The 25,720-nt window shown below is 35.8% G+C and overlaps 1 protein-coding gene across 1 annotated transcript in view; it reads left to right on the top strand.

Annotated features, from left to right (window-relative positions):
* Nucleotides 1-25,720, top strand: part of Fam19a2 (family with sequence similarity 19 (chemokine (C-C motif)-like), member A2) — a 434,441-nt gene that overhangs the window by 292,686 nt on the left and 116,035 nt on the right. Inside the window, exon 2 of the mRNA XM_013020543.1 lies at nucleotides 7,016-7,122. Within this exon, the coding sequence (XP_012875997.1) occupies nucleotides 7,017-7,122 (106 nt within the window). The 5' untranslated portion in view covers nucleotide 7,016. The remainder of the gene's footprint in view (nucleotides 1-7,015; nucleotides 7,123-25,720) is intronic.

Raw genomic sequence — 25,720 nt, 5'->3', positions numbered from 1 at the left:
GGATGTGAAGGGTAAACAAAGGAGGAGGCTGCAATGCTTGATAACAAATGTACGCATTATCCTGCCCATGTAATTGTAACCCCTCTGTACAGTATGTTCACAAAAAAATAAATAAATAAAATAAAATGAAAAAAAAAAGATCTTCACTAGCCATACAACAGACAAGGGCCTCATATCTAAAAAAATACTTGTTATCTATTCTTATTCACAGGATGCTAACACATATATGAATCTTTATAACTTCATATATGCATCTCTGTAATAGCTATCATTTATGAATCTATATATCTATCTCTTCTTATTTCTTATTTTTGCTTTTTTATTTCTGATATTTCCATGTACCCCCAAATTGCCTTTTCTGTAAATAACTTAGATATATTATCTACAGCTCTACACACAGTAAATAACATATATATATATATATATATATATATATATAAAATATACAGGTGAATAACATAGACTGCTATTAAGTTTTTGAATAAAACAATAATGTAATCAAACTGTCCTATTTTAAGAGATTATTATGGTGACCTGCTAATAACAAAAAATGGTTTCATTTTGAAGGATACATTTGTTCCTATAAAACATGGATATTAGGAGAAATAATAAAATATTAAATTGTGCTTGAAGAATGCTTTAGTCTTACAAAAATTACCTATTATTTGACCTCATTTGAAAGCCTTCAGCATCTGTTCTGACTTGGGTGTCTTCTATTGTCCCATCCTGCTGGCTCTTTGACATTCCCTTTTCAAATCAGGTTTTACTTTCCTTCCCTATATGAGAGAGCATCTCCTACTTCTTATAAGAGAAGTCTCCTTGGTTTCCATTTCCTCCTGTCCCCTTTTTGCTTTACTTTCCACCAACATGTACACTACCCTTGTCATCACTTCCATCACTATTGAGTACAGTGGAATTTTAATTCTTCTTAAATTAAAAGATTCAATTGAATCTCACCATTAAATAGGACTCATCTTTTCGTTCTGATCATAAAATGAATGCATCAACTCTTTCATCGAACCTATCCTTTGATACAAGATCCAGGAGATTTTTTTTTATGTGTTTAGGCTGTGACTCATAGACAAGATTTCTGTCCTCAAGGAAGTTACTTTTCAGTGGAAAGAGCATAAACACGTAAAAAGTATAAAGAAGTGTCTAGGATGATTTCAGACTGTAACAATGATACTGCTGGGTTTTGGGGATAGACTATTGGAGGTCCTCTGGACTTGAGAGGGTAGGGTGGTCAGGAGTTACCTCAATGAAGATGCTTGTGACAAGCAGTCCACTCTGTAAGGCAGAGTAACCATGTCAGGAATGTCATGGAAGGTCAGCAATGAGGTGGCAAAATTAACAGAAGGAAAGCCAACATGGCTAAAGTGTAATGAATGTGAGGGAGAGGAATGAGAAGCAGAGTTCCACAGAGTAGTCGTTGATGGAATTCTTCTTGAGGATGAAATTTGGTTTCTATTCTCAGTCCAGTGAGGTGGTAAATTCTGAGATGTGAAGCACAGATTGTTTGATGTGGTGATATATGACCTAGTCTACATATTATAAAGACATTCTGGTCTCTAGGGGGAGAAAGGGCTCTCATGCCTTACCAATTAAACAGACTAAAGGTTGATTTTTCTATTTATAAAAGTGTAGGTCATTGTAATTACTTAACAGCAGGTTTGACTAAATATTAGATCAATGTAGAGAAATATCCTAAAAGACTTAATTGTATGTTGTCTTAGATGGCCTTTTTTTTCCATAGAAGTATCTCAAGCCCAGGAGAAATCTAGGTTGTTGGAATCAGGTTTTAATCTCTGTTGTATGTCCATTTTTTCACATTCTTCTCTTGACTAGTTAAATTTATTTTCTGTTTTTAATGGGAAAAGCCATTTGAAAATGGTTATTTTAGTACAATAAATGTATTTTTTAGTAGATATAACTGAAACTTGTAACAGAAGGGGAAACCGGAAGAAAGTCTGGGAGATTTAACTGTCAGTTCCCTACTTTGACAACCTTTCCCTTCCACCATCCTTCACTGCCAAGGTTACCATTTCTCAATTACCCCATTTCCTGTGTGTTCCTTGCTAGCTTTTGCTGCTTGGGGAGCAATTTCAAGGTTCCATCTTCTGTGTGCATTTATCTTTTAGCTTTCAAAAGTTTCTTTTCTGAAACTCATTTTTTGTGATTATAAAATTCACTTATGTTTTTTGCTGTTTTTACAGATGACTGTGACAATGCTAAACTGTAGTAGAAAATTTTAAGCTGAAACATGGTGGTTAGCAAATAGAATAAAAAGGCATGCTTCTTCCTTTTGGGCTTTGGTACAAGGTCAAGAAGAAATGTCCTGTTCATTTTCCTTTCTCTTTTGCTCCTCCCTTTTGGTAGTGTTCTTTTTGAAAAATCTTTGATCACCCCATTATATTTCACTTTGTCCAAGATGGTTTGTATTTAAAAAATCAGAAGAAAAAAGTTATATATGAATTTCCCTTTTCTTGTGCTTCTTTTCATTTTGACCGATGTTGTCTGAGATCTCTCTCCTTTCTCGTTTTCTTCATGTTTATCGTCTCCCGATTTCATCCTAAAGAGATAACACACACGTGTTTTCTCCTCACATTGACAACTACCCCATCTGCTTGTTTGTAAGGTGCCACCAGCATTCAACCAACACTCATTTACCAGTTATTAATTTCGTTCTTGGATCAATACATATTCACAGATATACTGGGCGTGGTTTTTATTTTTCTGGATTCTTCTTTGGGAGATGGGAAATGGACTGTGATGTAGTGTGGTTGGCGAGGATCTGTTGTAAGGATACTTAACATGGTCCAGACAGTTCATCCTAGAGGAGACATTCTGACCTGCATTGTGACCAATGGAAAGCTGGCCAGTTTGAAGAGTAGGTTAGAATGGGGTGAGTTACTGATAGCAAGTGACCTGGGAATGAAATTTAACTGGAAGTCATTGAGAAAAATTTGAAAAGTTTAAGATACAATCTGTGGATTTGTGTGGATGAACAGATGAGATAAAAGAGCATTAAAGAAGATTAGAAAGCCGGACGTTTGTGGCTCACGCCTGTAATCCTAGCTACTCAGGAGGCTGAGATCTGAGGATTGCGGTTCAAAGCCAGCCCGAACAGGAAAGACCATGAGACTCCTATCTCCAATAAACCACCAGAAAACCGGAAGTGGCTCTGTAGCTCAAGTGGTAGAGCGCTCGCCTTGAACTGAAGAGCTGAAGGACAGCGTCCATGCCCAGAGTTCAAGCCCCACGACTGCCCCCCCCCAAAAAAAAGAAGAAGATTAGAGCTATAACGAAAAGTCAGTCTCTAGAAAAAAAATGCTCCAGGATTTTAGTATTCTGCTGTGGACTATACTATTTTTCCTGTTTTTCTTCTTCTGAGAATAGAGGAGAATCTTTTTATTTGATTTGATTCCTTTGCTGTTTACATGTGAAGGTTTTAAGCAAGGGTGTCTCATCAGCTTAGTTGCTTATCTGGTTGTAACACAGAAAGTACATTGTATTAAGTCAAAAGTATTTATCAGAAACGTACTAATACTGCAAATATAATTGTAAAAAGTCAGATATATGCTTTGCCCTCATTTCCAGATGTAAATTCTAGGTGGTATAAGATCTGGTAGGATGCTATGGCCAGGAAGATATTTTAGTTCTCTGAATTTATGCTGCTGCATTAGGGATGGTGGGTATAAGTGTGCATATGTAAAAGATATCTAGGAGATAGTATAGAATATGGTGATTGGCTGGACAGGGGTGGTCAGTCTGATAGGGAGAAAATATGCAGCATCCCCAATATTGAACTATTTTTTCTTTCTTTCTATGCTGACACTCTGTTGACTTTGTTGGTGTTTCTGAATTTTCTATGTCTAGCTATCACTGTGGCCAGCTGTCCATTCTGTCATCCTGTTTGGTGGATGTACAATGGTATGGAATAAATGATGGGTCACTGACCTCATAGCAGAATACATTGACTATGGGAAAGCTATTATCAAGAATTATGCTAAGCAGATCTTCCTGTCAGACACGTTTTGCTATTCATTCTGTTATATGAAATGCAGGACAATCAGGTGGTGACACAGGATGTAGAAGTGTGGCATGAGGGTGGATCATGTGAGAAAAAAGGATTTTGAAACTGATTTGAGTGTTTTGAGAGGAAATAAAAGCAAGAGAATAGAATACTTACAGGGACAGTTGGTGGTTGTTATGGCTCAGTATTTCTTTTTGCACATAGGAGGTTAATTAATTAATTATAGGCCTTAAGTTGTTGTGTAACATGTCAGTTTGTGGATTACAATGAATCTTGATCAATATTTCTTTGAGAGAATCCCTGAAGACACTAAGATTCTTTGTTATTTTGTGGAAGGACTTCTGGAAAATATTTCTGGCAAGATATATTTAACCATATATTTAGCCACGCATTTATCAAATCTGAAGTTTTCCAAATATATCTCATCCTGCCTTTTATATTTCTACTGTATCCAACTTCTGTGGAACTGGAGCCCCCTACTCCCCAGCCCCAGGCTGCATCAAATGTTGATCTAAGTAAGTCATAACCATAGTAATGATTACTTACTATGCAGTATGCAGCTTTACACAACTTTTTCATTTAATCTTTGGCCGCACTATGATGTATAAATTATTACTATCCTTGCCTTACTGTAGTGAAAACACTGAGTTTTTGAAGAGTTTCATTTAAGTATATAATGGTTACATAAGAAGTCTGACTTAAAACCCAAGTATGATTTTAAATTGCTAACACTGAATCCATTGTATTTTGTGTTTGGCTTGTCATGAGACAAAGTTAAATGGAACTTTTGCAGCCATGAGTGCTCCTTAGACTCCTCTGATTTGTGTCATGAATGGAACTTAGCCTTCCAGCATTTCCAAGAACAGATTATTATTAACAAGGATTTTTATAATCAGTGTTATAATCAGTATGCTGTCTGAACATGAAAATCAGTGGGACAGACATTTCACATACATTATTTCATTTACAGATTATGGTAGAAGAAACTGAAACAGGAGATCCAAAAGTTAGAAGAGATATTTAAGCAGAATATCTACGAAAAATAAAATTACTTAAAAGTTACATATTTAGAAACTGGTAGCATCTGGATCCAAACCCAAATAGTCAGACTCAAAAGCTAATGCCTTCCTGGAATATGGATTAATGTGTACAACTTCTATAAGCAAAAATATTAACATTATATTTCTCAAAATATGTAATGTATTATTTTATTTTTCATGCACTTATACATGTAAAAGCTTTCTTTAAATATGTGATATATTACTTTATTTTTCATATATTTATACACGTAAAAGCTTTCTTTAAATTATACACTCAACATTACTACCATGGGGTCATATTTTTGGGAAAAGGAATGCTTTGAAGGTGGAACAAGAAAAATTAACCTACAGAATTCAAGAGGAAGAAGAATTAGAGTAGATCAGGATGTAGCTCCAGGAAGTTACATTAGAATCTGAGAAGATAGGAATCTATAGGACAAATACAATTATAATTCAGCATAGGATCTGAATGTAAAATACTCTAGCCGACACATACATATTTTATCACCCTCATAAACACACACATACAGATTTGTTCCATGTTAGTTTTGTTTTTCCCTGAGCAATGCAGTGATTTGTGTTAGGATTTTAGAATTCTATCATTCTGAGTTGGGATTTTTATACTATTATTAAGTGAAGAAAAATTTCAAATTGCACCAGCTACAACATGGAAATGAACATACCCATGCCTTAAATTTGGTCTGAAGAACAAAATATATAATGTGTAAAGTGCTGGAGAAAGTTAAGGGCTGAATTTTTATTACTAGTAGCTCTATTGTGCTAGTATATCATTTTTACACTTTCCTGAGTTTTATGGGCTCAACTTGGAAATGTTAACTTGGAATTTTTAATTCTGCTTTTTAATTTTCTCCTACTTGTGATGGGACCAATAAGGTAGATTTTTTAGCAATATTGTATTTTTACAAGCAGGCTTGTACATGTTAGATAGATCAGATTAGTTTACAATAAGGAAGCTGTTTTACCTCCTCCCACCCCCACCCCAGTTCTTGGGGCTTTAACTTTGGGCCTGGGTACTGTTTCTGAACTTTTGTGTTCAAGGCTAGCATTCTATCACTTGAGCCATAGCTCTACTTCTGGCTTTTCTGATTAATTGGAGATAAGAATCCCACAGATTTTTCTGTCCTGGTTGGTTTCAAACCACCGTCCTCAGATCTAGGATTACAGGTGTGAGCCACCAAAGCCTGCTTTACTAGATGATTTTTTAAGATCCATTACAAATAATAAATTTGAATGCTTTCATTATGTGTAGGAATTTATGCCATTTTGCCTAAAGTATTTGTTTTAATAATTTGGCTTGACATTAGGAAGAATATTTGCAAAATGTAAAATAATATATTTTAAATAATATTATATTATATTAATTATATATATTATATTAATATAGTATTATATTAAATAATATTATATTATAATATAATATGATAATATATTATAAATATATTTTCATACTTTATGAACAGGAATGGTGACTCAGCACCTTATGTGAAAATAGAACTAGGCAAACTGAGGAGATGGGTGGGCTTGGGAGAGATGGGGCGAATGATGGAATGGCTGATATTGCTCAAGATACATTGTGCTTATAAATTGATATATTGAATCGAAACTCCTTTGTACAACTACTTAAAGATGATAATAATAACAGCAACCATAATGATCCCAAAACTTGGGAAGCTGACAATCCCCAAACTTGGGAAACAGAAACCTGAGTTCAAGGCTAGCTGAAAAATAAGAAATAAGACAAATAACAATGACAAAACCAAACATCAGTTATGTTCAGCAAGCAGCATTTTTAAGCCAAGGATAGAGGCTTCAGGAAATAAGTGCTGAAATGCTATGGAAGGCTCCAATACAGTACAACTATAATGGAAACACAATGATTTCACATACTTAGGATTTTTATTTATTTATTTTTTATCTGCAGGATGAATAAGAGATACTTGCAGAAAGCAACAAAAGGAAAACTGCTAATAATAATCTTTATTGTCACCTTGTGGGGGAAAGTTGTATCCAGTGCAAACCATCATAAAGGTAAGCTTTTGTTCTTTCCTCCCCAGCTCTCTGTGGAACAGGATTCCCCTTCAATACAGACGGCTGCATTTTGTCTTCACTGTCCCATTAAATTTTATTAGGTATGAGTGTTGCCCCCAGCAAGTCTCTTTAAGTTAAAACACAGGGACTCATCCTTAAGATGACTTTGATAGGGGAAACATGATATTCCCAGGATTACTGCCATTTCTGCAAAATATTGTGCAAAGAGCATAAAAAAATTAATGGTCTTTCCTCCGTTCTAAGTTAGTGGCTACACATTGAGGTGACATGATAACGGTGAGCCTCAGAATACTGTCATCCTCGTAAAGAAAGCATTTTAAATTGTCCTTGTGTTGATAATATATGCACAGGATATGTAAACACTTTTGTGGGCCACATTTCCTTCCCAGTAAGATATAGAGCAGGCTGAATTCTGCTGTAGAGTAGAGCTACTATTTGCTCTGTATGTATGTGTTAAGCTTGACAGCTCAAAACGATGCCTTTTCTGTCCTCTTTCCTGGCTGTTAGACTGAATATAATGAATAGCTGCCTTTTCCAAATGAGTTAAGATAGGGCTATTTCTGAACTGTACCTACCATAATCAACTATTCATAACCTGAGAAGTCAATTTAGATTTTCCTGTGAAATATGGTTTTACCACTCATTTCTCAGTCTGTTATGAAGCCTAGGGATGTAATATAGTTTCTTCTATTTCTTTTTTTTCTTTTGTTTTTTTTTTATTGTAAAAATACTGTACAGAGGGGTTACAGTTACATGAGTAAGGTAATGAGTACATTTCCTATTGAGCATTGTTACTTCCTCTTTTGTTTTTCCCCTACCATCCTTTCCCACCCCACTTCCACAACTCCTCCTCCCACCCCCAAAGTTGTAAAGTTCATTTTCAACATAGTGTCTTGTACATCTCATTGTTACAAAGGGTCAATCTGTATCCTTACTCCAGCATTTTGTTATTTCCTTTCTCCTCCCCAAATTATAAAAATGTATATACAAGACGCAGGGCATTGGAATCAAATACAGTGAAAATAGGGGTTATACTGTGAGGGAAAAACATACAAAAGAAAAAAAAATCACATAGTACCTTATACATACGTTAAAAACAATAGCAAGAAAGAAAAAAAACCAGTTGTGTCCCTATCTTTTGGTTCATTTCACTTAACCTCATCTTTCATGGGCATATGTGCATAGCTTCTGACTTTTTTGCTTGTCCTAGATTTATGCTAGTTATTGCAAATAAGGAAAACCATGGGACCTATGTTTCTTTGGGCCTGGCTTACTTCACTTAATATAATTTTTTCCAATCTTTCCATTTCCTAACAAATGGAGCAATGCCATTCTTCTTGATGGAGGCATAGAATTCCACTGTATATATTCCACATTTTCTTGATCCATTCATCTACTGAGGGGCATCTGGGTTGGTTCCATATCTTAACTATGGCAAATAATGCTGTGATTAACATGATTATGCTGGTAGCTTTAGTATAGCCTTGTTTGTGAACATTTGGGTAAATGTCCAAAAGTGGGATTGCTGGGTCATAGGGGAGCTCTATGTGAAGGGGGAATGAAGACAGCTTTGAATTCTCTAACATTTAAATTAATTACACATGTGCATATAATTAGCATTACATGGAACATTAACACCAGGGAGAAGGAAGATGTGATTTGCAGGATTAAAACCTGTGAAACAAACCTTTCCCCTTTTGTTTAAAATAAAAAAGAGACATCTTGTGAAATAAGACTTTGTGAAGAGTTATTCACATATCATAATTCTTTTTTCGACCCATAATGTATAAGTACAAATCCTTTTCTAAGCTTTCATACCAACTTTAGGATTTCTTTCATAACCTTGATCAGTGTAAAATTAAAAGGATATTCACTATGTCCCACACAGGCAACTAAAGTCAAAATGATATTAACTGCTCACATTCCAAAGAGCTGTCCACTGTTGAGGAGAGGCCCTGTTTGGGGCTAAACAAAGGAGCCTATATCATTCCTACTATCCCTGAGGGCTACCCAGTACCTGTTCCTAACCTAAAAAAGATTTGGGGTAGGAAATGTGAGTGAGTCAGCTTGGCACAGCAAATGTTCATGAAAAAGATGCTTTCTCATTTCAAAATCTTAGTGATGGAATGGTTTTCCTTATTTGCAATAACTAGTATATGTCTGAGACAAACAGAAAAGGTCAGATAAGTTGATGTTAGATGAAATGAACCTGAAGATAAGTATTCAAATGTTTTTGCTTTCATGCAATTGTTTCTAACATATTTATAAGATGACTTCTTTGTTGCTTTGTATGTCCCTCCCCCTGCTTTCACTGTATTTGATGATGGTATAATTTGTGGAGGGGAAGGGCAAAAACAAATCATTTAAATAGGGATACAGGTGAACCCATTGCAACAATGAGATGTACAAGATGTTATGTTGGAAAACAAACTTTACAACTTTGGCAGGAGGGGGGCGGGGGGGAGGGAGGTGTGATGGGAAGGGATAGGAAGGGGAAACAAAGGAGGAGGCAACAATGCTTAATAAGAAATGTACTCATTATCTTGCCCATGTAATTGTAACCACTCTGAACCTCTGTATGGTGTTTTCACAATAAAAAAATAAAACAACAACAACAAACCATGCAAGTATAGATTGCATGCCACTAGTAAAGCTGTTTCTAAGAATTTTAGGTTGTGTTCTGGTCTAACCTAACCCCAAAGTAAGACATTTTCTGTTTTTAATGTATTTATAAGGTACTATGTGATTTTTTTTGGTATGTTCTTCCCCCATGGTATAGCCTCTGTTTTCACTGTATTTGATTCCAATGCCCAGCATCTTGCATATACATTTTTATAATTTGGTGAGGGGAAGGGAAATAACAAAATGCTGAAATAAGGATACAGGTTGACCCATTGTAACAATGAGATGTACAATACACTATGTTGAAAATGTACTTTACAACTTCGGGAAAGCGGGGGGTAGGGAGAATTGGAGAGGTGGGGAGGGAAGGGATGGTAGGGAAAAAACAAAAGAGGAGGTAACAATGCTCGATAGGAAATGTACTCATTACCTTACTCATGTAACTGTAACCCCTCTGTACAGTATTTTTACAATAAAAACATATAAGAAAATTTCTTACTACTTGACAACAACATACTATGTGAACATAAGAAGTTACACATTGTGTCCAGATAATTACATAAATTGCCAAATCCAATACAGTTTGAAAGAGAGAGAGGGAGAGAGAAAGAGAGGGAGAGAGAGAGAGAGAGAGAGAGAGAGAGAGAGAGAGAGAGAGTTAATTCTTGGTTGATTTGCTGTTCCAATTGCAACTTGCCACAGATATTTTCAATGAAGATTTTATGAAAGATTTTCCTCTCCTTCCTACCTGTCCTCCTCCCCTCCCTTTCTCTCTTCATCCTTCCTCTCATACTTCTTTCTTCTCTTTCTTTACCAAATTTTCTTTGGGTGTTGAGCTAGCTTACATACAAAATAGTAAGGATGATGTATATGTAAGTTGTAGAACATATTCATAAGATGGAAATTGAAAAACCATAAAAATTTGAGTTTTTAATGTTCTTAAAGTATACAAATGATTCTGTCGGTACTCTAAATTCATCCTTTCAGCTTTCTTTCTAGATAATCATTACTCTAAATGTTTCAGTTATAATTCATTCAATTTTCTCAATATATTCACTATATAAATATGGAAATCCATTCCCAAATGATACTTTACCTACTTTTAGTTGTTACTGAATTTAAATCAATAATATCATGCTGCAGTTTGAAAATGACCTATTTAGACCTGTTTGTGAGATTTGATAGAGTTGCTATATAGAAAATAGTGACTATATGTCAATTTTTTAGAGTTGATCCATATTTTGTTATATGAATACAACTTCAGTATTTAGCCTCTCACACAAACATTGATATTGTATTGTCTTAGTATTCTGAACAGTGATTCCATGAGCAGTTTTGTGTTACCCTTTTAGAATGCATGTACAAAATTTTCTTTCATTTTTTATTTTAAGATGATATTCCTAGAAGCAAAACTCCTGAATCACAGAGCATGCATGGGCTTAAATTTACCAGATAATATCAACATAGCCCATAATTCCTTCCAATGTAATACTACTAAAATGTTGCTCAAAGTATTTTCATTTTTCCAGTTTCAGTAATCTGTAAATCTCCCTTCTCTTCTGGCATGAGCATTGCTCATTTGTGCCACATCTTTTTATTTTTTGATTATTCACTTTAGGGGTGATTCAATTTTATTTTTCAGTATCTTGTCATTCCTTACATGCCTTTTGCATTTCTTAGCTTTCTGCTCTTACCTTCATTATTTTGTTAATTGTATTATAGTTACATAACTAACACTTACATTATGCTTATTACATGCCAGATCTTTGGGTGGAGAGCTAAACTTGAGTTTTCAGTGCTTTTGCAAATTGCCCAGCAACTTGAGACTTCACACGCTATAGGGTCCTATCTAGAGTCATTTGCATTGGTCTAGAACTAATTTGATCTAGAGTTAATTGCTTTGGTCCAAAAGGATAATAAAATTCTTCTTATCTTCCCAAGTGGTCTAACTGGGTGTACTTGCCTTCAGTCCTTTAATTTAGATTTTGGGTGCCAGAAAACACCAGTGTGCTGTCTTTAGGTATGAAGCCAAGACATTGGAGATATCTGAAGTATATTTGGCCCTGAGGAAGATGCATTTACTTCTCAATGGTTAGGATGAGAACCTTGTCTCCTCTCCATCCTGATTCTAAGATGAAAACAATAAATACTGTTTTCTTTTCCTTTTTTTTGTATTTGCTCTGTCTTTATTCTTTTTTTTTCTATTCATTTTTTTATTGTGAAAATACTGTACAGAGGGGTAACAATTACATGGGCAAGGTAATGAGTACATTTCATATCAAACATTGTTGCCTCTTCCTTTGTTTCCCCTTTCCATCCATTCCCATCTCCCCTCCCCACGACCCCCCTATCCTCCCTCCCTCCCCCGACAAAGTTGTAAAGTTAGTTTTTTGACATAACATCTTGTACATCTCATTGTTGCAATGGGTCTACCTGTATCTGTTTAAATGATTTGTTTTTTCCCTTCCCCTCCACAAATTAAACCAACTTCAAATACAGTGAAAACAGGGGTTATACCATGGGAGAGGAACATACAAAGCAACAAAGGAATATCTTATAAGTATGTTAGAAACAAAAGCAAGAAAGAAAAACCATTTGAGTCATTATCTTGGGGTTCATGTCACCTAACATCAACTTCTGACCGTTTCTGCTTGTCTCAGACATATACTAGTTATTGGAAATAAGGGAAACCATGGGACCTATGTTTCTTTGGGCCTGGCTTACTTCACTTAATATAATTTTTTCCAAGTCTTTCCATTTCCTAACAAATGGGGCAATGTCATTCTTTCTGATGGAGGCATAGAATTCCATTGTGTATATATACCACATTTTCTTGATCCATTCATCTACTGAGGGGCATCTGGGTTGGTTCCATATCTTAGCTATGGTAAATAATGCTGCAATAAACATAGTTGTGCTGGTAGCTTTAGTGTGGTCTTGTTTGTAAGCATTTGGGTAAATTCCCCAAAGTGGGATTTTCTTTCATGTATAGAAGCTAGAATTAATTGATAAATATACACTCCAGCATGCATACAAGTGCACTGACTGAAATATGGAAGGGTCAGGGCAGAATTCAAACAATATAATTCCTTAGAAAGACTGACTCACAGCCAACAAAGTGAAAACAGGAATTGGGCATGCAAAAGCAAGAGGCAGGATGAGGGGAGAGATATAGATGAATGAAGAGAGGAAGTGGGGGAAATGCAGTCATAAATTCAATGCATCTCCTACAAAATTAAGAAAACTGAGGTTAGGGCTGAGGTTAAAAGGGATGGGGCCAGATGTTCAAAGGGGTGCTATTGATCAAGATTCATTATATTCGTATACACTTAATTGAATGGGAACTCCTTTGTACAAGTAAAGTTAAAATTATAACAAAACCCAAGCACCTCCCTCATTTTCCTGCTAATTTTCACTTAATATCTTCTTTTCTCATTCATATGTTCAGTTTCCTGTTTGTATATCTCTCCATCTAATGATGATTGACTCATATAGATTGGTCCCAGAGTTTTATAGTTATTCTTAAATGTTTGTGAACTTAATGTGTATTGAAATCACATTTGTGAGAATTTTGAGGGCACTTAGAATTTTCTTCCAGAGATCATTTGTATATTTATGTGCCATGTGCCTGAGCCTAGATTCGCTGAAGCAAAGCCAAGTCAGGACTTCTTGGTCATGTGAGTTATTAGACAAGTGCTCTCAGTAGAAAAGCAAACAAAGTAGGGAAGTGCTAGAGATGAAAATTAAGAATGAATTATCTCAGCTAGAGAATAAACTATTTTTTCCTACAGGGGAGCTCTTTAATTTTAAGTACTTCCCAGAGATTATTCTCTCATGAGGTGAGGTCAGATGCAATGTCTTTTCTATCCTTGTCCATAGGTTTTGGTTATTGGTCCATTCTTTGTGGTAGGAAATAGCTTCCTTACAAAAATAGCTCCTCCGGGGTAACAATGCTCAATAAGAAATGTACTCATTACCTTACTCATGTAACTGTAACCCCTCTGTGCAATATCTTTACAATAAAAATATATATTAAAAAAAGAGTTGCTCTTTTGCAGAAAGTAAATCTCCAAAGAAGGTGTGGCTATGAACTGAAGTCAGTTAATATTCACTGCAAGTAAAGGATTGATGGTATAAGGACCTCAATAGTATACAAGAGCTAATTCCTCTACCATAAGCTCCTCCCACTCAACAGTCCTCAGATTCACTTGGTTCTAATTTAGGATCACTCCATCCAGGCAAAGATTACCCACAATTTCTAAGAAAAATGAACTTTACATGTACTGAGGGCCTCTACTCATGTAGTTGGTACCAAAGCTATTACTAAATTAGCTGTCCACTCCTCTTCTGAGGTTGTACTTACACAATGACAATTCTAAATGAACATCAAACACCATGAGGTGTCTCAGTCATCATTTGATTCTGTCTCTAGAACATAACAATTGCCTTCATTACCACTTAACTCATTTTTAGTTCTTGCCTGCCCTTCAAGATTTGGGGTGAATCTGGAAGAATCTGAAGCTTTTATTTAGGATACTCTCATTATTTCCCCTTGGAAAGCATCTGCTATCTGGGAACAAGGATTCCTCTACCCACTGAATCTGTTGCTATCCTATAAGAATATTTTAGGTTGGTTGTTTCTCAAGGAAAAGCTGTTTGTTTACACAGTACTTTTTGAGTACCTCCAATCAGGGCTCAGAATATATTAGGTCATAAAACTGACACAAAGCTTCGCTTTCATGTTCTTTTATGTGAGAAGTGAGAACAGAGATAATAAAAAGAAATCAAGTAGAATGTTTATGGTATCAATGCTGTGGAAAGATATAAAGGAAGAAAGAGTTATAGGAAGTGTTCAAGAGGGATGATCATTTTAAGTAAGGTCTTTGGGTGGAATCATGGGAATAATCAAAGGGAACCATGTTCTAGGCAGAAGGCTTACCAGCATGCTTGGAGAGAGTGAGAAGTAACAAGGATGTTGTGCAGACAGCCACGTAGGCAAGGAAGAGAGTGATATGTAGGTCATTACAGGACAAGTAAATGTGTAAGATGAAAGAGATGAATAACTAGCTCTGCCAAAATACCAACAAAATAATACCCTGCCTTTCAGAGCAACCTAATAGAGAATTGTGTCATTCCCTGTTCCTAACATGATGTAAGAACACTCTAGTAATTTAGAGCATTTGGATCTGAAAAACCAAATGTCTAAAAATTAGAAATTGTTGTCTTCTTCTTAATAAAATTCTCTGTGCTTTGGGAACCCACACTCCCTCACACAGAGACAAATAAGTTTACTGTTCACACTGCCATGGAAAGATTGTGCCCTGGATTCTTACAATTATATTGAGCTGGGCATTTCGAGAGGATTAACTCAGAACATTGTGACAGCTAGTCAGAAAATATCAGCAGTATTTCCCCCTTGGAAGCAATTACATTAGGTACAGCCTCAGATATTGGGAGATCGGAGAGGAAACATTTTAGTTTAGGACTCTAAGTTCCCAACAGAAGAAATACAGTCATTAATCTTAGAAGGCTAATATGTTTTCTTGTCCTTTCTTTCTCTCCCCACTGCATCTAAACCAAATCCAATGTCAATGAGTCATCACAGATGAGTTGGCAGAAGATTCATATTTTGAGTAAAAGCAATACACATAGGTGACAAATTTTCTCTCTCTCTCTCAAAAGTTTAATTAGCTAAAGTTGTATATAGCTATTCCCATTATACTATAAGGTTATTAATAACCTCAGTTAAAATTTTGGATTCTTAAAATGGATTCTTAAAAAAGAAAAGCAAATTTAAAATAGGTATGTTTAGTCCAGTGCCTCTGTGAAATAATACCCATTAGAGATTAAGGTTAACTCTTCATTTGTTGGCTATCCTTCATTCAGTTGGCTATCCAGGAGAACAAATGTGCATTGTGTATCTGTCATGTTTTGGGCTTTAAGTAAATTCTAGTGATATGAAAATGAGCATAAAGAGTTCGGTGAACTTTCTCTTTCAATTTCATTGAAGAGTTGAAGGAGTATTGGTGTGAACTCTGCTTTGAAAGCCTTGTAGAATTCCGCTGTAAAGCCTCTGGTCCTGGGCTTTTCTTAGATGGGAGGTCTCTTATTGCTGTCTATTTCAATGCTTGATATGGGCCCACTTGGTTTAGTTTCGGCATGTCGATATTTGCTAGGTAACGGTCCATTTCTGTCAAGTTAACAAACATATTAGCATAAAGGTATGAGAAGTATTTCCTTATAAAGTTCTGAATCTTTGTTGTTTCTGTGGTGATGTTTCCATTCTCATCTCTGACTTTAATTATTGGGTGTGTTCTCTTCTTTTGCTGATAAGATTTGCTAAGCCATCGTAACCCTCATCCCCAAACCAGGCAGGGACTCATCAAAGAAAGAGAACTATAGACCCATTTCTTTGATGAACATTGATGTGAAACTTCTCAACAAAATTTTGGCCATTTGACTTCAACAGTTCATCCAAAAAAATCATACACCACGATCAAACAGGATTCATTTCAGGGATACAAAGCTTGTTCAATATGCACAAATCAATATAATTCACCACATCAACAAGAGCAAGGATAAAAAACACATGGTTATCTCAATAGGTGCAGAAAAAGCATTTGACAAGATCCAACACCCCATTATGATGAGAAGGTTCGGGAAAAACTAGGAATCCATGGAACCTTTCTCAATACAATAAAGGCTATATATGAGAAACCTACAGCCAGCATTATACTTAATGGTGAAAAACTAAATCCATTTCCTCATAACTTAGGAATGAGATAAGGATGTCCTCTCTCCACTTCTTTTCAATTTACTATTAGAATACCTATCTCCAGCAATAAGACAAGATGCAAGCATAAAAGGAATCCAAATAGGGAAAGAAGAAGTAAAAATCTCCCTCTTTGCAGATAACATGATCTTGTATTTAAGGAATCCCACAGACTCCACTCCCAAATTACTCAAGCTGACTCAAAACTTTGGCAAAGTAGCAGGGTAAAAATTAACCCTCAAAACTCAATGGTTTTCTGTATGCCAACAATGAGAAAAGTGTGGCTGAAATCAGGAAAACAACTCCATTCGTAATAGCCCCACAAAAAATAAAATACCTAGGAATTAACCAAAGAAGTGAAGGACCTCTATGAGGAAAACTTTAAAAACCTGAAAAAGGAAATCAAAACATAACTTAGAAAGTGGAAAAACCTCCCATGCTCCTGGATTGGACAGATCAACATTGTTAAAATGACAATATTTCCCAAGGCTATCTACAAATTCAATGTGATACCTATCAATATTCCAACCTCATTCTTCAAAGAAATAGAAGAGGCAATCCAAAAATACCCCAAAATAGCAAAAACAATCCTTAACAGAAAGAACAGTGTTGGAGGAATATCAATACCAAATATTTCAAGCTCTTCTACAAAGCCATAGTAATCAAAACAGCTTGGTACTGGCATAAGAACAGACCTCAGGACCAATGGAATAGAATTGAAAACCCAGAAATGAACCTACAGACCTATAGCCATTTAATCTTTGATAAGGGAGCTAAAAAAATAGAATCAAAGAAAGACAGCCTCTTCAGTAAATTGTGCTGGCAAAATTGGTTAACTACATGTAGAAAACTAAAGCTAGATCCTTATATATCACCCTGCACCAGAATCAACTCCAAATGGATCAAAGACCTCGAAGTCAAAGCAGACACTCTGAAAACATTACAGGATGGAATCGGAGAAACCCTAGGTCTCCTTGGCGCAGGCCGAAATTTTTTGAATAGAGACCCGGAAAACAACAAATCAAAGAAAGGTTGGACAAATGGGATTGCATAAAGTTGCAGAGCTTCTGCAGGGCAAATGACATAGCTAGCAAGATCAATAGAAAGCCCACAGATTGGGAGAAGATCTTCACTAGCCACACAATGGCAAGGGTCTCATATCTAAAATATACCTGGAACTCAAAAAACTAAATCCCCTAACAACAAATCCTCAAAGAAACAACTGCCCAATAAATAAGTGGGCTAAAGTGGGCCACGAAACAAAGAGAATGGTCATGCTCAGTTATTTAGTTTGGAGAGATGCTTGGCGAAGACCCTTGAGGGATATCTTCAGAGAGCTGGTTTCTTAGTTAAAATTGTTGGGTTCAATTTAGCTATGTCATTATGGGATTTTTTATTTAAACATACGTTTTTTATTGTAAAAATATTGTTCAGAGGGGTTACAGTTACAGGAGTAAGGTAGTGAGTACATTTCCTATGGAGCATTGTTACCTCCTCTTTGTTTTTCACCTACCATCCCTTCTCTTCCCACCTCCACAACTTCTCCCTCCTGCCAAGCTGTAAAGTTTGTTTAAACCGAGTATCTTGTACATCTCATTGTTACAATGGATCAACCTGTATCCTTATTTCAGCATTTTGTTATTTCCCTTCCCATCTCCAAATTAGAAAAATGTATATACAAGATGCAGAGCATTGGAATCAAATACAGTGAAAACAGGGGTTATACCATGGGGGAAGACCATACAAAAGAAGCAAAAAAAAAAATCACACCGTACATTGCAAATTCATTAAAAACAATAGGAAGAAAGAAAAATCCACTTGTGTCCCTATCTTGGGGTTCATTTCACTTAACGTCATCTTATATGGTCATATATACATAGCTTTTGACCTTTTCTGCTTGTCCTGTCTAGACATATACTAGTTATTGCAAATAAGGGAAACTATGGGACCTATGTTTTTTGGGGCCTGGCTTGCTTCACTTAATATAATTTTTTCCAAGTCTTTCCATTTTGTAAGAAATGGGGTGATGTCATTCTTTCTGATGGGGCATAGAATTCCATTGTGTATATATATATATATATATATATATATATATACATACACACACCACATTTTCCTGATCCATTCATCTACTGAGGGGCATCTGGGTTGGTTCCATATCTTAGCTATGGTAAATAATGCTTCAATAAAAAACACTCCACATAGAGCTCCCCTATTCTCCAGCAATCTCACTTTTGGGCATTTACCCAAACTATCACAAACAAGGCTATACTAAAGGTACCAGCACAACTATGTTACTATGTTTTCTTGGGCTGGTTTACAGTTGATTATGATATATACTAATTTATGTACACTATAATTTAGAATTCATAGTGTTTTAAGAAAATTGTTGATGAAAACTATAGGATCAATGTCATGAGAGAAAAGAATACAGTCATTATATTAATCAACTCTATTGTGTACTCTTGGTAACACATTTTATTATGTATTTTATTGAATTTTCAAAGTAATACATGTTTGTTGGAGGGACTTTGGCAAGAATGAAATAGATCAAGGGAAATCAAATGAGCTATAATTCTTCCACCCAGACATTAACATCCAGGCATTCTTTTGTATGGTTTAGTTTATGAACAGTATTAATGTATTTGGGGGCCTGATATTCATTCACTTATTATTTATTCATACATTTATTGACACTGAGAGATAATGCTTCTCTGAGCTAGTGATTCTACTTTAAATGGTACAGCATTAATTTTTCTGGAGTTTGCTTTCATGCCTTAAGCTTTAAATTCTTTATTTGAAGGCTTTTTTGTTACTATCTTTAAGTAGTTGTACAAAGGAGTTGCCATTTAACAAAGCAGTTTATTTTTTTTAACGATATGATTGCTCATGCTTCTATCATAATGCATAAAACCAATAGTAAACTCTAAAAGATAATTAATGCAAATAAGTATACAGTTATTCACAAACAAGACTATTATCAGCCCCTTAAGTCCCATAGACCTCTTGTTAATTATAACTCCTCTTCCTATAGGACTTCTGTCCTGACTTTCTATCCCCAAACAATAGAATCTTGTTTTTTTTTCAGGTTTTCAGTCTTTTAAAAAAGGCATTATTATATATACATTCAAAAACCAGAGTTTGTATCTTACCCCAACACTTTCTTTTGAGGTTCACCTATTTTGTAATATAAAAACCCCTTGTATGAACATATTCAAATGGAGCTTAGAAAACAAAACTGAGAAGTTCTGGAATCCAGAATGAAATGAATAGGTATTCATCTTTCAATGCGAACCAAGTAAAGGCAAGTCACAGTAGTGTGGTTTAAAATAGGGAGTTGGTGATGAAAGTGTTGAATGTTGGCTCTCACTTCACATTTGGAACTTCTAAAAGCTATTGCTGCCCCTAGAGGTGGAAGAGAAAAAAGTAAAGTGATTGTTCACACTCTGAGCTCAAGACTGGGAATGTCATGATGCTCTCTCTAGGTTTAACTCTGTCATTGTTTTATGTTACTCCAGGGTCCTGAAAAGTTGAATGCTGCTACTCAACTAAGATTAATAAAACTCCAGGCACCTGTCCCTCCTTCCCTCCCTCCCTCTCTTTCCTCCCTCTCTCCTCTCTGTTCCCTCCCCACCCCTCCTCCATCCTGCCTGCCTGCCTGTCTGCCTGCCTGCCTGCCTGCCTGCCTGCCTGCCTCCCTCTCTCCCTCCCTCCCTCCCTCCCTCCCTCCCTTCCTTCTTTCCTTCCTTCCTACCTTCATTCCTTTTTTTCTTTGGGTGTGTGTGTGTGCCAGTCTTGGGGCTTTTGTGCTCAAGGCTAGTGCTCTACCACTTGAGCCCCAGATTCACTTCTGGCTTTTATGGTGGTTCATTGGAGGTAATAACAAAATGCTGCAATAAGGAAACAGTTTGACCCATTGTAACAATGAGATGTACAAGACACTATGTTGAAAATGAACTTTACAGCTTCAGGGGGTGGGGAGGGAAGCCCCATTTCTGAAGCCAGAAATATGAGAAAATGACTTCGTTTTTTCCTTCAGTATTCCTGTTTTGTAAGTTCCTTCCTTCATGAAGCATTTTTCCAAGCCAGAATCCAGAGTGCAATAGATTTACTGGGAGAAACCTTTGGATTATGAGAAGAGAGGATGTAGGAAGAAAAGAAATGAGTTTTCAGACCATGGTGAACATCTGACTATTTCAAAGAGAAATAAGGGTGTTCAAGGAGGAAAACCCTAAAAGTTTAGCAAAATTTTGAAGCATTGATCAGGCAAACTGCTAATCCCGTAGCAAAGGTTGCTGTTAAGGTAATCAGGCTATAGTTTTCTGTCATGCTCAATCATTGGATGGTATCATCAGCCTAGAAAAGAGGAGGCCTGGCTGGATCCTATGATGTCTTCTTAGATGGTACAACTGGAGGATGTCAGGAAATATCATGTCTTTAGACCTGCCATACTTCCAAGGGTAAAATCTAACACAAATCACCTAGCATCGGAGTCTGGGAAATGTAGTATTAAGATTTGCAGTCCACTGCATGTTGATCAATATATTAGATGAGAGGTCAACAGGTAGGCCCATATTTGTATCATTTAGACTTTGGAGTACGAGTGAATGGAGGAAATTTTTCTGAAAGTGGTTTTCATTTTCCATTTTTTGATTATTTATCAATTCAGTGCTTTTATTATTGGTTTCTCTTGAGAGTTTTCTTAAAGCTGGGTCATATTTATTGTATATTTTAATGTTATAGACTTATTAAAATTTAATACCACTTAAAATAATATTTATGTATTTCAGAATATAAAATAACATGAACTGTTATTGGAGAAAATTGAGAAATAAATAAAATATAAAGAAGAAACTTGGAGGGGGGAGATGAATGATGATTGGAGAGGGGGAGAAGGTAGTCATAACATTCAACACATATCCTACAAAATTACAAAAATTAAGGGAAGAGATAGGATTGAGAGGGATGAGCAAAAATGATGAAAGGCATGATGGTGATCAAAGACACATTGTAGTCATAAACTGCTTTGTTAAATGCTAACCCTTTAGTACTGCTACATACAGATAATAAAATTTAAAAAACAGAATCTTTAAAGCACCTGTAATTCCACTACCCATTTACCACTATCGGCTCTCAACTATTGATCATGTAATAATGTTAAGCTGTGTGTATATAGATTGAGTTTTCCTTTCTCACTGATTGTGTGTCATCTTTCCGATGAACATATTTGCTTAGCCATCCTATCTTATTCCATACCCGAGTTGCTTTTAAATTTTTCTTTAGTAAAACTAATGCTGCAAGGAGCCCTCATGTGTACAGTTGTATTCCCCGTAGTTGTTTATTTACTTGTTCTGCACTTGTAATATTTGATGAATCAAATAATTGAAAATTGGAAAGGCCATGGTATTTTCTCAATGATACTCTTAATTACAAAATAATTTTGCGTGGAGTTGGGAATATTTGGAAAGTGTAAAGGAAGCACTAATCAAAGTTACACTAGACACAAAATATTCCATTATTAATATTTATACATATTCAAATTCATACATGTTGATATATTCTGTAAAGTTACAAACATTCTGATTTGCATTTTCATCAGCAGGAACCTGTATTTATAAACTCTTGTCAACCTTGGGATTGATTGTTCTATTAACTATTTGCCATTTTCAGCCTGCTTTAAATTGAAACTTTCATTATAAAAGATGATGTATTTATAGTTAGAAGTTTAGTTAATGACCTTTCCATGTCTTTTTATCTGTTGCATTAATTAGGTGACATTGTTTTTCTTGTGGTTTTTTAGGAGTGTTTTATAAGTAACTATTGTTACCAGTAGTTTCAGGGTTTTTTTTCATTCTTTTTTTTAATTGTGAAAATACTGTACAGAGGGGTTACAATTACATGAGCAAGATAGTGAGTACATTTCTTATCAAGCATTGTAGCCTCCTCCCTTTGCTTACCCTTCCCATCCCTTCACAGCCTCCTCCCCTCCCATGCAATCCCCCCCCCCCGGCCCCCCTCCAACCAAAGTTGTAAAGTTCGTTTTCGACATGACAACTTGTACTTCTCATTGTTGCAATGGGTCCATCTGTATCCTTATTTAAACGACTTGTTTTTCCCCTTCCCCTTCACAAATTATACCGACATCAAGTACAGTGAAAGCAGGGGTTATACTGTGGGGGAGGGACATACAAAGCAACAAAGAAATAATCTTATAAATGCGTTAGAAACAAATGCATGAAAGAAAAAAATTAGCCATACAACAGACAAGGGTCTCATATCTAAAATATACTTGGAACTCAAAAAATTAAATCCCCCTACAACAAATCCTCAAAGAAACAACTGCCCAATAAATAAGTGGGCTAATGACTTAAAGAGAAACTTCTCTGAAGAAGAAAGAAGGATGGCCAATAGATACATGAAGAAATGCTCAACCACCCTAGCCATAAAAGAAATCAAATCAAAACAACATTGAGATATCACCTCACCCCAGTTAGAATGGCTGTAATCAAGAACTCTAATAACAACAGATGCTGGAGGGGATGTGGACAGAAGGGAGCCTTACTTCATTGTTGGTGGGAGTGTAAACTTGTTCAACCACTTTGGAAAGTAGTATGGAGGTTCCTCAAAAGACTCCACATAGAGCTCCCCTATGACCCAGCAATTCCACTTTTGGGCATTTACCCAAATGTTTACAAACAAGACCACACTAAAGCTACCAGCACAACTATGTTTATTGCAGCATTATTTACCATAGCTAAGATCTGGAACCAACCCAGATGCCCCTCAGTAGATGAATGGATCAAGAAAATGTGGTATATATACACAGTGGAATTTTATGTCTCCATCAGAAAGAATGACATTGCCCCATTTGTTAGGAAATGGAAAGACTTGGAAAAAATTATATTAAGTGAAGTAAGCCAGGTCCAAAGAAACATAGGTCCCATGGTTTCCCTTATTTGCAATATCTAGTATATGTATGAGTCAAGCAGAAAAGGTCAGATAAGGTGATGTTAGGAAAATGAACCCTAAGATATGTATTTAAATTTTTTTTCTTTCATGCAGTAGTTTCAGTTTTACATGGTAACATTTCACAATTTAGTCCATCTATTAGCATACAAATTAGGATCACAGTTCTAGAGGCCCACACAATCTTTTTAATACAGACTTTGCTGTGGATAATATTTTTTTTAGGAAATAGGATAGGGTCATATAATTACTTTAAAGACTGTTTCTTTGCCCTTGAGTTTTTTTTAATTCCACTATCTGTTTAGATTTTGCCTCTTTTAATTTTTAATTTATTTACTTTTTGTCTTGTAGCTTTAACTCTGGGCCTGGGCACTGTCCCTCAGCTCTTCAGCTAAAGGCGAGCGCTCTACCACTTGAGCCACAGTGACACTTTCTTTTTCTGATGGTTAATTGGAGATAAGAGTCTCAAGTACTTTCCTGCCCGGGCTGGCTTTGAACTGAGATCCTCAGATCTCAGCCTCCTGAGTAGCTAGGATTACAGGCGTGAGCCACCAGGGCCCAGTGCCTCTTTTAATTCTTAAGTAAAGCTTTTCAAGGTTGAGTTGATTTTTTTCCTAAGAAAAATTCACTTCTCTTATATTTTGTTCTCTCTATTCATTTTAGGGGCACGTTTTTTGTTCTTCGTATCTAGTAATCTCTTTCTCATTTGCACCTTCATCTTTGGAGGTGTTTTTTCATGTTAAGTTAATACTCTTTTAATTAATTAGACATTTCAGTGTTTTTTTAACCTTTGATTTAATTCTTACAATTTCTCTTTGGATAGTTCTGAAGCATCCACAGAACACAGGATAAAGAAATTTATAAATATACATTATTTTTAGTTCTACAATTAGTTGTACACACAAGGTTTCATTTCAACATGCCTATTTATACACACATGGTGTCTTTTGATCAGACACACCTTCTCCAGCATTCTCTCTAATTGTCCATCCCACTTCCTAAATGGATCTCAATAAGCTTTGTGGTTTCACACATGCACACAAAGCATTTTCATGATATTCTGATCCTACAGCTTACTTGTACCTTATGTCCAGGTGTTAAAAGCCAGTATTTAGAATCATTCTTGTTGTCTTTCTTGACATCTCTACGTATGTCCAATTGAATAATTAAAATAAATTTTCGCTGTGTGTGTGTGTGTGTGTGTGTGTGTGTGTGTGTGTGTGTGTCCCTGAGAATTTTTTGCTCAAGTTTAGCACTCTACCTGCTTGAGCCACAGCCCCACCTCTGGCTTTTCAGTGATTCATCCGAAATAAGAATCTCATGGATTGGCCTGCTTAGGCTGCTTTTGAACCACAATCCTCAGATCTTAGCCCTTTGAGTTCCTAGCATTACAGGCGTGAGCCACTGGTGCCCAGCATAAACTTCATTTTTTTTTTTAAGGGAGAAAAGAGATAGCTATATTTATTGCCTACTTGAATTTTGTGAGTGTGATACATGACATTTCCTCACTATGGAACTCTTTTCTGAGTTCAAAAAAATCGTAGATAATTTACATATTTATATGATTAAGACCTATAAACAAAGAATTGTCTTATAACATTTAAGTGCTGGATAAAATTCTGCCTAATTAATGACATATTCAAGAAAGTATCTTACCTTTTGAATTTGCTCCTTACTTCAGAATAATGGACTTTGATAATTTTTTACTTTAAAAGATTTTTAATTTTATTTTATTGTAATGATGCTGTGCAGAGGGGTTACAGTTACATGAGTAAGGTAAGGAGAACATTTCTTGTTGGGCATTATTACTCTCTCCTTTATTGTTCCACAGCTATCCCCTCCCTCTTCCCCCTTTCTTCATTCCTCCCCCTCCCCAAAGTTGTAAAGTTCATTTCCAATATAGTGTCTTGTGGGTATCATTGTTGTAATAGGTCATCTTGTGTCCTTGTTTCAGCGTTTTGTTATTCCTCTTCCCCTCCCAAATTAGACAAAGGTATGTACAAGATGCAGGGTACCAAAATCAAGTAGAGTGCCAACAGGGAGAAGAACATACAAAAGGAATAAAAAAAATCACATAGTACATTCAAAGCAACAACAACAAAGAAAGACCTTTTATGTCCAGATCTTGGGGTCCATTTTGCTTAACATCATCTTATATTGTCATATGTAAATAGCTTTTGAGCTTTTATGCTCATCATTGTTTTTTTTTTTTTTTTT

The sequence above is a fragment of the Dipodomys ordii genome, unplaced genomic scaffold, assembly GCF_000151885.1.
Source record: "Dipodomys ordii isolate 6190 unplaced genomic scaffold, Dord_2.0 Scaffold3, whole genome shotgun sequence".
NCBI lineage: Eukaryota > Metazoa > Chordata > Mammalia > Rodentia > Heteromyidae > Dipodomys > Dipodomys ordii.
The sequence above is the reverse complement of the archived record's forward strand: the minus strand, read 5'-3'. Positions and strand labels throughout refer to the sequence as shown.